Source organism: Notolabrus celidotus, chromosome 12, assembly GCF_009762535.1.
Source record: "Notolabrus celidotus isolate fNotCel1 chromosome 12, fNotCel1.pri, whole genome shotgun sequence".
Classification (NCBI taxonomy): Eukaryota; Metazoa; Chordata; class Actinopteri; order Labriformes; family Labridae; genus Notolabrus; species Notolabrus celidotus.
In genome coordinates, this window is record NC_048283.1 from 20,598,170 (window position 1) to 20,611,922 (window position 13,753).

The 13,753-nt window shown below is 39.1% G+C and overlaps 2 protein-coding genes across 4 annotated transcripts in view; one reads left to right on the forward strand and one right to left on the reverse strand.

Annotated features, from left to right (window-relative positions):
• fxyd5 (FXYD domain containing ion transport regulator 5) lies at positions 1–9,641 on the forward strand. Its single transcript, XM_034697130.1, has 10 exons — positions 1–140; positions 1,624–1,669; positions 4,400–4,498; positions 6,216–6,350; positions 6,433–6,483; positions 7,089–7,163; positions 7,580–7,609; positions 7,693–7,767; positions 8,284–8,329; positions 8,798–9,641. The coding sequence occupies exons 1-10, from the start codon at positions 93–95 to the stop codon at positions 8,820–8,822; spliced, it is 630 nt and encodes a 209-aa protein (XP_034553021.1). The 5' UTR covers positions 1–92; the 3' UTR covers positions 8,823–9,641.
• Positions 9,497–13,753, reverse strand: part of si:dkey-262k9.2 — a 14,216-nt gene continuing 9,959 nt past the window's right edge. For all 3 annotated transcript variants that reach the window (XM_034697133.1, XM_034697132.1, XM_034697131.1), the window contains exon 8: positions 9,497–12,684. In XM_034697133.1, coding sequence (XP_034553024.1) covers positions 12,624–12,684 — 61 coding nt within the window. In that variant the 3' untranslated portion in view covers positions 9,497–12,623. The remainder of the gene's footprint in view (positions 12,685–13,753) is intronic.

Sequence of the window (13,753 nt, forward strand, 5' to 3'; positions counted from 1 at the left end):
AGACAATTGGATGAGGAAGTAGTGAGCACATGGGTGTGGTGGGTTAGCTGTTACTCCATCAGCCTTTCAAAGAGAGGAAAGCAACGAGTGTGATGAGGCTGAGGATTAATCTGTGGACTCCACCCAGGATGGATACTACGGTAAGTGTAATCACCTAGAAAGGATGGATATCAAAGGGGCTGGGGGGTATTTTTGGGTGAAACGGACTGAAAAAAGAGATTGATAGAGGATGACAGACAAACGGATGAACAGACAGACGGGGAGTGAGTGAGAGTGCTAGATGTGACAAACGGCCAGGCGGGTCAGGCTAGAGGAAAGGGGGAGACGCCTGTACAGCCCAGGGGAAACAGGCCTCATCTTGACATATGCTCCGGAGTGAAATGAAGATTGGCATGACCTGCTAATCTGAGCTGTCACAGCTCATGACGGCCACAGACGCTCACCTGTCACGCTGCTCCCAGCCCGCAGGACGAGCTGCCACCAGGATAGGTCAAAGATCGAGATTCATTTTGTGCTGGGGGAGGATTCAAACTGAGCCACCGGCCCTGACTTCCATCTGTCACTCCACCTGCCTTGGCTCTACCTGTCTGCCAGTTGTTGTTCCCTGCACTGTATTGCCATAGAATCACACAATAGTGTACATGTTTTTGCTGGCTTTTGTTTGTTTCAAGCTAGGGGCGTTGTATTGTGAGGGGGAGGAAAGCGCATGTTTTTTCCACTGATTCAGAAAATGCTGCTCACCAGTTCAGGATTTCTATTATGCTAAAAAAGAATTGTTTTGACACATCCTCCAATGCTGTTTTTTAATTGGTGACAGAAGCAAACTTGAGAAAATAAAGACGAAGTTTGATCAATACAGCCTTAAAGTTGAACGCAGACACGTGTGGGAGGATTGCATACACAATGTGCGGCCTGGATCACTCATTTTTGACAAATGTAAAAAAAAAAAAAAAGAAAATATGTTGGTTATGATGTGTGTGTATTATACAATTTGACATCCAAAGTTGCATTCTGTTGTCTGTCGCGCTGTGTGAGGAGTGTGGGTGATGCCTGTGTGCCTGGGGAGAAAGGAGAAGTAGCCATATTGTGCTAAACCTCAGTAAGTGCAACTTCCTGTCTGATGTGGACTGAACAAAATGTTTCAGAGTGTGTGTTCACTTGTGTCAATCATCATAGCAGGTCTGTTAATTTATGAGTAAGTGTATATTTGCCTTGTCTTCATGGCCTGGTTTAAACAGATGGGGAAAAAGCAACCATAGAGAGATACTGTATAAATGATCGTGTTCATACACCACATGAGCAGAGCATTTATTTTCCACTTATTGTGTAACAGTATCCGCTCCATACTTTGCAACTGATGCATGAGGTTGTCTGCATTACATGAAGTCTTCACTTATGGAATCCCCTGTAATATTTAAAGGACTCCAGCTTATCTTATATGCATATCTTAGATACATTTGTTGAGAACATTTTAACCTAAAAACCACTGGTTACTTACTGTAAATGACTTTGTCAAACCTGCACTAGCTGATGTGCGAACTGAAATTGAGGAACATCCTGGTTAAAATGTTTCATGTCATTGTCTTATCTCTCACCAGAAGCTGTTTTTATTTTTTCTTTCAGAAGTATTTGGCTTCCTTCACCATTTTCCTGCTCGTCATCCTAGAAGGTGAGACCCAGCTAGCAGGGAATGTTCCCACCAGATTGGACAACATTCCCTCACAACATAAGTTCTGATTAGTTTTAAGACAAGGTTTTGAGTGTAATATTCAAAGAACATCTTAAGGATATTATTGATTTAAATAATTTTCCTTTTTTGTTAACTTTTTATGAAAGAAGAACATTTTGTCTTCAACATTTAGATGATGTTTTGATTCTTTATGTAACAGACAAGGTTTTGAGTGGATTTTTCAAAATACATCTTAAGGATGTTTATCAATTTAGATAATGTTCCTTTTTGTTAACTATCAATGAAAGAAGAACATTTTGTCTTTAACATTCAGGGGATGTTTTGATAATAATATTTAGGAAAAAGATTATTGAATGTTTTCCCATAATGTTATTTGATAACAGAGAGGCAACTTTCTCGAAGCAACATGTAAAGAATGTTTTAAGGATGTTTCTGATATCTCAAATCACAACATTTTTCATTTAAGAATATTCTGGTGATATTTGATTAGAGCAAAGTTAGAATGTTTTATCTTTAACATTCAAAGGATGTTTTGATAACATTCTTTGGGTCACAGATTATTGAATGTTTTTAGAGTACATTATCTGAGAACAAATTGTGAAGATAAAGAAAACTTCCCGCTGAGAATGTTTCAAGAACATTAGAGCATCATATTCGAGCACTGTTGTTACTTAACATCTTTTTAATGTTTTCAGAGAATGTTATCTGAAAACATTTTTTGAACACAAAGAAAACTTCCCACTGAAAACCTTACAGGAACATTCTCTGGAACATTAACAGAATGTTTTTAGAGCAGAACATTGCTAGCTGGGGAAAATGCTGGTGGCACTGATTCAATTCACTTAAGAATCCACATCTCAATTAAATTTATAGTGAATATACCTGAATCCTAAAATGTTCATGATGAACATAAAGTTAAATGTGAGTTTAATAGCAATAGCTATCCAAAGTTATTGTTAGCCAGAATTAGACGCCATAAACTTTTGTATCAGACTGAGTAAAGCTGTAGCAGAGAAACCAAAGTTGAAGACACTGCCAGGGTTTTTAGGCTTGTTAAAAAACATCACGTTAATTAGTCCTCACAGATTCACTGCTATGATTGCTCCAAAATTTTAAGGGTCTCTGTCCATCATGGGCCCCTGAGAATCATCCTAACTTTTCTCATCCATACGACATCCCTGACTGTAATGTATTCAAACAAGCAAGGCTATTGATTTCTTATAAATCCAACTATTCAACTATTCATTTAGGAGAGGAAGTTTGTATTTTAGGGCTGATATAAGTTCATTTGTTTCATCATGATGCTAAATTTCAATAGTATTTGTGATTAATTGATGTTTAAAACTCCACTATGTTGCTTTTCAAAGTTTTTAAGTCCACATTAACAATGTAAAGCTATTTGTATGGGTGCCTTAAATTGGGAATCAAATGAATGGGAGTCTTATTCTGTGTTGACTAGTATGCACCCTTTGAACAAGCGCTGTAGTTAACTTCTTCGATTTAGTTTTGTCTACAGGTCTGTGGTGATTCACACACTCCAAAACAGTGCTTTGCCAGCTTTTGTGATGCAGTATACCACTGACATATGTCTGGTTAGCTGCACCTGTATGCTTTGCTTGAATGTGGTAGCTCAGTCTTGATGTGTTTGGGTGATACTTTAATTCCATTAGACACAAAAGGCAGATTACTTTCGACTAGTCAACTAAACCATTAGGGAGTTTTTGAGGTGAAAGCGCAGAGGTGAATTTTTTTTCCTGCAATGCCAGCAGCAGTATAAGACACGGCTGTGGCTTAACTACGGTGTGACAAAAGGGGAAAATATAACGTGATTTAAATTAAAAAACTTCTGACCTTCATGGTATGGGGATTAATGTGTTAACTCTTACAGCCTGAATGTATATATCCTTGTTTCGATAGCATATGGATGTGTTCACAGACTGTTTTGAATTACTTGATATGACCACACTGAACGTTTAATGTGACTGGGGAGTTCCCCTTTAAATGTGATGAATCAACATAAGACATAGAAAGTTAAAAGCTACATTTTCATTGGTATGACATTTTAATTACTAGAAATGAGTACACCACAATTTTTTTATTTTATCAACACACACATGAAGTGAAAGTTATAAAACCTCTCACTCAGCAGCTACATATTTCCGGATTAAAGGTCCAACTTAATCCAAGTCCAGATAAAGGATTAGCTCACAGGCATCTTTGAACGATAGAGGTATGACTGTATGTGCTGTAAATCTTTAAATCCGTATTCAGGTCCCTTCAAACGGGTTCATTAAAGTTGTGTTAGCCAAAGAAAGTGAAGGTTTTGTAGAGCTGCAGCAATAATTGGAAGGTGCAGAGTGAGTAAACAGACAACGGCTTCACTGTCCCACAGACTAACACAACAATCCCATTCTGTTGTAGCCAGAGGTTTTATAAGAGCTGCTTCTTTGTAACTGCGCTGCACTGCCCCACTCACAGGACTATTACTGTGACACACTCTCTTTGCATCTGCAGGCCTTTCTCCCCCTGCAAGGCCAGACACTTTCTCAAAGAATACATTGCAGCATTGTTTGTGCGAGTCACAGGGACCAACCACACAGTCCTTTGTTCTTCCTGTAAAGTGGACTGTATTGAGGCCTCGCTATGAGGCTCTGTCTGAGCTGTGTTTTTTGGTGATTAAAATGTCTCTTTTTTTTTTTCCTCCCTCAGTGTCGAGGGCTCAGTCTCCCACATCAGCAGATCAAATGGAGTCTGTGAGCAGCAATAAGGCAAATGCAGTAACAATGCCCACTGTGCCCACTCCCTCTGGTACTGTACTTGTGGCTATTCTGAGAAACACCACTTAGCAACCTTTACAGTCTCCAGACTATTTCAGTTTCTAACTCTCCAGCTCAGGAATGTTAAGGCATAGTACCAAACTACAAACCCAATTCCAAAAAAGTTGGGACGCTGTGAAAAAATGTTAACAAAAACAGAAATTGAAGGTTTGCAAATTACTTAAACCATGTATTTAATGAAAAACTGTAAAGACAACATAACACATGTTGAAATGGAAGAATGTCATGGTTTTAAGAAAAATGTCTGCTTATTCTAAATGTGATGGCGGCTACTGTGTCAAAAAAGTTGTGACAGGGGAAATGTGTACTATTGTGTTTCATCACCTCTTTTTTTTCAACACTTTGTAAACGCGTGGGAACCGAGGAGATCAGTTTCTTGGTTTTGAAAGTGAAATGTGGTCTCATTCTGTTTTGTTTTCAATGGGTGACAAATTCAGACGGCAAGTAAGCCAATTAAGCACCCAGACTCTTCTACTACGGAGCCATACTGTTGTAATGCATGCAGTGTATAGTTTAGCATTATCTTGCTGAAGTATGCAAGGTCTTCCCTGAAAAAGGCTTTGTCTTGATGGCAGCATATGTTGCTCCAACACCTGTATATTATCTTTAGAACAGAGAATGCAGTGTCCATGATTTCCAAAAAGTATGTCAGTTTCTGATTTGTCAGACCACAGGACAGTTTTCCCCTTCACCTTCAATCTTAAATAGGATTAGGCCCAGATGAGTTGCCAGTGTGTCTAAATCATGTGTCTACATGATTTCCTCTTTGGGAAGTAGAGTTTTAACCGAAATGTGTAAATGCAGCAACAAACTGTGTTCACAGATAATGGTTTTTGGAAGTGGTTTTGAGCCCATGCAGTGATTTCAACAACAGAGTCATGTCTGTTTTTGATGTATCCCTAACTTCTTTGAATTCTAAGCTGGGAAACATTAATCTGACATTGTTCAACTATTTCCTCTTCCCACCTTTACTGCCAGGAGACTCAGCCTCTCTGGGGTGTCCTTTTTATACCCAGATATGTTTTTTTTGTTTTGTTTTTGTTTTGTTTTTCCTGTTCCAACTTTTTTTAAATGTGTTGCTTTCATCAAATTTAATATTATCATATATTTTTCATAAAACATAAAAAAACTTCAATAAAAAAACAGCTGATATGTTGTCTTTGCACCATCTTCATTTAAAAAAAGTAGAGCTCCAATCATTACAGACCACCAAATTCTGTTTTATCAACATTTAAGACAGTGTCACAACTTTTTTGGAAAGCAGTTGTACTCTTTAAATCAAACTTTATTCACCAATGTTTCCGCATACAAACATTTCAGACGTGCTTGAAATAAATTGATGTAGCTGAAAAAAATAAGCATAAATATATATGCAAGAAAGTAAAAAAGTTCTTGTTTAAAGAGCTCATCCATTCAAAACTATACAGCATCAACAAGATTTCAATGGATTAATGGTTTGAGTATTATTTTCAAGATGCACAGTGACATGTTTTATACTTAATGTCAACATTGAACATTTGAGTTTGAAACATATTCCTTTATTTGAGATAAAATTAGTAGAATGTGTACAACAGCAACATAATTGCCTTAAAGATTCTGTTTCATATTTACAGAAACTATATCTGATGGCATTGTAACACTCTGGAGACAGTTTTGTTGGTTTAGCTCAACACTTCTCTCTGTCACAGGTGGAAGAGTGGGAGGAAGAGTCACCAGAGACGCTGCCTCTAACCAGGAAGTATCCCCTGATGAAAAAACCACAAGCAACCCCACTGGCGCCATCAGCACAAGCACCAACATAACGGAAGTCAAGACTACCACAGGTAGTACTGTTATGTGAATAGCGTGTATGTAAAATCCGAAAATGTATTTTAACCTGTGATTTCTATGTTTCTGACCCTGAAGTGTCCAGAGGTGAAACAACAAAACCACAAACTAAGGCCACACCTACCAAAGGTAACAATCTCCACCCTCCATCTCATTTGTTTGAGCACCCAGCTGGTGAAGCCTCTGAGTGTGGCTGGTTGATAGACTGTATGGGCTATAACTTCCCCTCACACCAATATTAAAGGCTTACAGTTAATGTCCTCACTAAGAATGCAGGAGGCTTTAAAGCTAATTATGAGGTAATTACAAAATGTCAATCTCCCTGTCACTGCATGGGTATACAGAGGGGTAGTTCTGCTGTCTCTTTCAGAATTGGGGGAAGAGAGAAAACTGGAGTGAGAGCAACAGAGAGCGCTGATAAGCTTTAAAAAATGTCGTCCAAAATTTCCTCTGAGAGTCATTCCACTCAAATACTCTGAAATTCAATTAAAATAGAGTTAAACATAGAAATGCAGCTGGAATTTTATGAGAAGTAATTATGGATGGACTTGTATGGCAAAGATAAGGAGTCAATATGTCCCTGAATAAAAGTGGGCCCTAATATAGAAACCATGCTTCTGCATTGTAGAGCTGTGTAGTATACATATAAGACTTTATAAATATTAAAAAAGGACAGAAAGGGGAGCCAGAGAATCAAAAAGTCAAAGAAACTAATGTTTTTACTGCTCTTTCAGCATCCACAGTGACACCTTCCCCCTCCACAACTGTGAAAACCACACAGACCGGGATCCATCAAGCTATCGCCTTGAGTAAGAAGACATTTTTTACTACTCCATAGTTACCTTAAATGCCACAGGCGTCGCTGCTTTATTGTTATCTCACAGCAGACTGACTGAATCACAATCCCCCGTCTCCCAAACAAAACCCATGGCGGAGTGGCAGAACAGAGCACCTCGCTTCCTCTCCTTTCCAACAGATTAATGCTTGATTGTACCTTATGCAAGACGAGATAAGATATTTGTGTCCTCATGCTGTGCTGGCTCACCACTGATAGGGTTTTGATACACCATCAGTGGCATGTCAACGGGGCCAGTAGATGTATCATGCTATCTCTGACTGCTGTTCCCTTGTGATTCTTGCTTCTTTCTTCTTCTTGTAGAGGTTTCCTGTATTCAAGAGTAAAACTTAATTCAATACTTTTTTTTTTCTCTGCTGCTTCCTATAGATCCAAAGTGGGACCGAGATTTCACCTATGGTAAGACGCTACCTACATCTTACTGTGTTTTGTGGGTTATTCCCTGTTGTGCGTTTGGTCAGTTTCCCTTTTTATTCATACAGATTACAAGTCCCTGCGCGTGGCTGGACTGAGCATTGCAGCTGTGCTTTTCATCGTGGGCATCATGGTGATCGGCTGTAAGTATGACCTGAAAAAGATACTTATGTCTAAATGCCAAGTTTTGTTAACACTGTAGTTTTATTTGACTGCCCTTCTCAGTCACAATCAGGACCAGACGTATGAACTTTATTGATCCCACAGGGACATTTGGGCATTACAGGTACTCACTATAAAAGAGAGAGAATAGAAGTAGATCACTATAAGATATAAAACACAATAAAAGTCCTTGCAAGGCTCAAGTAGCCTGCACATAAAAGTAGTAAAAAGTTAAATAAAATAAACACAGTATCGTAAAAGTGTGCTGTGTTATAGTGTGTGCATTTGTGAAAGATAAGTAACAGTAAAATATAATAGAATTTATGTTAGCTTGAGTAGTTATCACACAATGCTCCCTTACAAGTTTGCAGAATGAATATTAATACAAAGTCATTGTCTGCTGTTTTGCTCGTCATGAAATGTTATAGAGGATTAGATTTTGATTTCTGTTGTTTGACTTGTAAGTGGAGGAATTTCACTTTTTTGCTCTTTTATAGGTGGCAGAGTCTGTCGACTACCCAAGTGTAAAACAAAGTCGTCCAAGTAAGTATCTACAGCTTTTTATTTCATATATTCTAGTGACTGTGCACTGCATTTATACAGTGTTGAGGGGTTCATGATTAGCCCAACAGCTGTTTAATTTAAGACAATCAAAGCTGACAGACAAAAGTGATGTTGGACTAAATTACAGTCTATGTTCATGAAGGGTAGCTTGGCTTATATCACGCTGTTGGCAAACTGCAGCTGAATGAGTGGAGTAATTTATTTATCACAGGCTACTGGATGATGTATGGCAAACAATCAGTCACTCCAGACATATAATAGCTCAACAGAATGCTGACTAAAACCTCTGTGATGTATAATAGATCAAAAAGATTATGATGAAGCTATTTGTTAGGCCAAACCATAACAGGCCAACTGTAACCAACACTGTTGTATATGTGTTTCTGATAAGTACAAATGATTTATTTCAGGGTTTGATTGTTTGAATATTCTGTGTTTGATTCACAGGTCATATCAAGTGGTGCAGGGGTAAAGGGAGAGAGAGAGAGGGAGACAGAAAGAGAGCATGTGTAAAGGCAAAGGTCTGCAAGAAACAACGAGAAGTCAAGAGAAAAACACTTGAGCAACACCTTCAGCGTGTGTGTGCATGAGGATTGAAGGGCTGTACACTACTTAGTAACAGTGTCAAAACATGAATCTTGCTGACAAGAGAGGAAAGTGGAGCCATCATCCACTTAATCTTTGTCAAATGTTATTTCTATACTTGGCAAAAGTGCACCAAAGAAGTAAAGTGATTATTTATCTTGGCAAATAATAAAGAGATGATTCATATTTGAATCACACCTTCAGTTGTGAGGCAGGCTTCTTCCTATTCAATTCTGTCTTTTAATAACTGATAACAAAGCCAGTGTCCCACAGCCAAGATTATTATTAAAGGTTGTGAAAACAACAACCGATATTTCACAAAACCCTGTGCAACTCGTTTTGTTTTAAAGTAAAGCCAGGTCACTTCTTCTTCCTGATACATACTGCACACTCTTCACACTTCCAATCTCAACAAAAAAGAGATGTTTAGTAAGGGGTGTCTAAGCCTCTTAGTGACTCTATGCTTGTAAGTGAGTAAAGCCTGAGATTAAACAAGATCCACTGGCGCATTATCATTGCATCCATATGGCATCAAAATGATGCAGACAGTGTGATGACACGAAGGTTTTATAACAGATTTAATGACAAATTTACACAATTCAGGGTTCAGCATAATAATACAGAGCAGTATTGATTGTTCTTATTGATGTCAGAGCAGAATTTAGAAGACAGTAACTGTGCAGACAATAAATTCATGATCTACAATCCCCGACTGCTGTTGTTTTTCTGTGAGATATAAGGTCATGTGTTGTATACTTTGTTATTTATCATACATGATTAAAAAACACTGAGTGTCCTTGGCAAAAGTAACAGATTATGGATTAGTCTGGAAACAAAACTGCTCATAAATGTAAGAACCTCACATAAACATTTATTTTGCTGCTTTAAGAGACTAAATACAAATATTTACAGAAAAGCATCTTTGGCAATTAACTGGCTCCACCTGCCACCTGTTTTTAAACAGAGCAGTGAGGAGGAAACTTCACTCCATTAACTCAACAGCTATATAAAAAGACCATTAAGCCAAATGCAATATTCTTTTCATAACAAGACACAATGCAAATGCATCGTTTAGCACATTTCTCATACAATGTTATATATTTCAGAAACTATAATAATTGCATATTGTCAGAAGATACCTCTGGTACTGTCTCTCTAAAAGCTCAACATGCTGCTAGTGAAAGGAACACAATGACATTAAGAAAAATATTCACCATTTAAAGGTACAGTGTGTTGAATTCTATTGGTCAGATTCTTGATTAAAATGCTCCCCTGCTCGTCACATCCTTTGGTGAAAACTCCAGAAGCAATGGTTGCCTTAGAGGACAAGAAGCTCTAGTGATTTGTCTTGTTTTTACGATCATAAACTTCTACCAATATGAATTATTTATTCGCCTTCTAGCTGGGGCATTTTCAGCAGCCACTAACTAAATACAAAAATGCACATGGTTCATACTAGTTGGCCGCTTCTGTGTTACTGCAGAATCATGGCGGTGCAAGATGGCCACCTGGAAGAGGAGGAGACCCGCTCCTTGTGTAGATTTAAAAAGATCATTCTTGTTAATAAACAAACAATATGAGTTTTATATTCAGGTGATTTTACACTAATTTAAACATATTTATGAATAATATATTCCATTTCAACCAAGTCTGTTCTTCTAAATTCTACACACTGCACCTTTAAAGAAAAAGATGAAATAGCAGTAAAAAAAGCAGAAAGTATAACCCGATATTTTTGGGACTGCAGTTCGAGGAAGACGCTTTCTTTGCTTTGTTTTTTAACTTGCAGGGCGTGGAGCTTTTAGGGCTACGTTACGTAAGCCTGGACAGAAAAAGAATCAGTTTCAAAGAGGAAATAAAATTACCTTTTCTAAATACATCTCATGAGAATAAAAACAAAGCTCAACATCTATATTTGCTGCATTTACATAAGTAGTGTCACAGCAGACAGGTTTTGCAGAGGGGAAATAATGTTTGGTAACATGCTTCGGGCAACAAATACAATTTTGAATTTTCTGTGTATATTTGCTTTCTTTTATTTGCTGTCAATTGGGGAAAATATTCAAACTGAATACTCTGCTGAATTCAAATGTAAATGCACGTGGTTTGTTTTTCCTAGGGAAATAGAAAATACAAAAAGTAGAAAGACTAGACTAAAAAGACTTTTTTTAAAAAACTGAAATGTTTGTGCTGCGGTTTTTGTCTAATTGTCCTGACTTTGAAATGCTGACACATACTGAAGGAGTACACTACAGAGACATGACACGAAATGTACACACGGCAAGTAGAACGGTAAAAAACATAAACAATAATCATATCTGCTACTTTGTGTAATATAAACAGGAATGCATCTTTGTTTTTAAGACTTCAGCACAGACATACAGCCACTATGCACCCTGATGAAGACGTGACTGCACAACTGTTTTTTCTCTCAAGTCTGGCTGGAGTGGAGCCAAGACCTGCCCCCAGTGACGAGATTAGCTGCAAGATTTAGCGGAAGAGCAAAGTGAGATTGTGCTATGACAAATCCAGTGTTTAACCCCATGTTACCATTCCCAGTGAGGCTTACTCCATTATAAGTGCTGCTCAAGAGGCTACAAATAAAATACTGTCATGTCCAACAGGGGCTTGTCCTCCCCGTTAACCATTCCTACAGAGAGCTCCTCTCTCTGTTTTGGAACCAATAAAGCAACCAGTGCCTTTGTTTTTTGGATAGAGAGCTTTCTTTCATACGGCATGATTCATTGCCATTAAAATGAAAACAGAGAAGCCATCATGCTCTGTATGAATGAAACAAAGGCATGTTGGTATTATCCCAATCATCCCCAACACTTTATTTGATTCGTGAGATTTTACCCAGCTTCTCTCCAAGAGTGTCTGAAGCATTAATCTAACTCTCTACAGCATTCAGAAAGCTATTTACAATCTGTGAGACTTAAGTGAAAGCCTTTCAAAACAAAAAAGAGAAGGGGAAAAGAAAACACCATCACTCATGGCGGTCGATTAATTTGCTGCTTTGCGGGAATATGTTCAAACTGGTTATTTCAACACGTTTCTTTTTTCACTGAGGTTCAGCGGAGGGGGAACAGGTTTTTTATCTTCCTATAACACTGCCTCCTGTCAGTCCTAATGGGCCAAGAACAGAAGATGTCAGACGAGTGAATAGGAGAATGAAGTGAGTACTGGGCTGGCTTAGTGTGTGGATTAGCATGATTTGTCTCACTCATCGATAGTTTCACACACACAGGTCTGTTCCACTCGTGCCAAATCAAACACAAATTCACTGCATAGCTGGTGGGAATAATTTCTTGATTCAGGTGGTAAAAAAGGGGGGGGAGCTGTGGCTGTGCTAAATTATCCCTTTTAACAAAAGAAGCTTTAAGCCATATTCACTGGCTTTGATTTGAATTCCTCAAATAGAATCCAATTAGAAGATTTGAATGCATTCCAAATGTCCCGGGCCAAACTGTGCGTGTATGGAGCAGTAACTGAAGGGACAGTGATAAAGTATATAAGACTAAAACACATACTGCATATGTACTCATAGGAGTTGGTGTAGGAGGAGAGAGTGGACTGGAATAACAAGCAGCAGGCTGTTGTGCATAAAAGTCAACTGTCCTGAGTCAAGGAGTAGGAGGTGACACAGCCCGATGTGTTGTTCCTTTCTTGTCCGTGAGTCACAGGACTGCTACTCCACCAGGAACGGAACAGCTCCTTTCTGGTCCTGCTCTGTAGGCACTGAGTAGATACTGAAGAGAGAGAGAGAGAGAGAGAGAGAGAGAGAGAGAGAGAGAGAGAGAGAGAGAGAGGACAGAGAAAGGAGAGGGGTGGGGGTACGGGGTAAGACAGGGCAAAAGCAAAAGTATGTCATCTTTCAGATATTTTTAGGTTATTTCTCAGAGTGTAAGCAGAAAGAGAATAGAAACATCCCTGTGTGTCTGAATCCAGGAAACGATATTTCTGCCTCATGCTGCGGGGCTCTGACAGGTGCACGGCGACTGCATCACCTCAAAACACAGCTCATCCCCAGGTGGGACTTATAAACATGGCAAGGCACTGTTGATCCAACAAGCTAGAGGTTGCTGTGTGATTAAGCCTCTTTTCAGCAGAGCGATCAGTCAGCACCAAACACTGCCAGAGTTGACTGCAGCCCCAGGAGGCAGCCGGTAATCCTGCAGAGGAATTTAACCCTCGTAGACTGTCTTGGGTGTCTGCTCCACAAAGGCAGCTCTGCTGCTGCTGCTGGGAGATCTCTGGGGACTAATTTGAACTCGGTAACCCCCTGACCCAACCTGCAGGTCGTGTAATACTGCACCCCTGAACAAATGAAAGTGATTACTGTGCAGAAAACCATCATACAGCAAAGTGAGGTTAAATCAGCTAAGTGTAGCACAGAGAGAGAGCGTCTCTCTGTATAACTGGTTCAGGCTGTTTTGCTGTCTGATTGCTGTTGGCAGATTGTTGTCATGGCGCCAAGATCATGTTTACGCGATTCTGTTATTTGTGAGCAGAGTTGTGCATTCACGCCTCAGATCATGAGGTAAGCTTGGAACAGGCCTGGTCCTGTCTGGTTCAGTCATACAAACCCAGTGGCTCTGTGTCACTGTCTTACTGTCTTAAAGCTATTGTTTGATGTGCAGATAGAAGGGTTAGAGGTTGGGTGTATTCTGAGGTGCTGGTGGAGCGCCTCAGGCTGTGATACTAATTGCTCTACAAGTCCAGACGGGCTCAAATGGGTGGATACTGGTTGCGTTTTGTCACCTGGGTGTTTTTCTCTGGTTTTGATTATGAGGAGTTGGATGATGTTGAACAAATTGG

What these genes read in the sequence shown, in the direction of transcription:
- fxyd5 (XM_034697130.1), top strand. Translation starts at nt 93, where the DNA reads ATGAGGCTGAGGATTAATCTGTGGACTCCACCCAGGATGGATACTACG. An exon ending in CACCCAGGATGGATACTACG is followed by an intron (nt 141 to 1,623) that starts GTAAGTGTAATC and finishes TTTTTCTTTCAG; the next exon opens with AAGTATTTGGCTTCCTTCAC. An exon ending in GGGCATCATGGTGATCGGCT is followed by an intron (nt 7,768 to 8,283) that starts GTAAGTATGACC and finishes GCTCTTTTATAG; the next exon opens with GTGGCAGAGTCTGTCGACTA.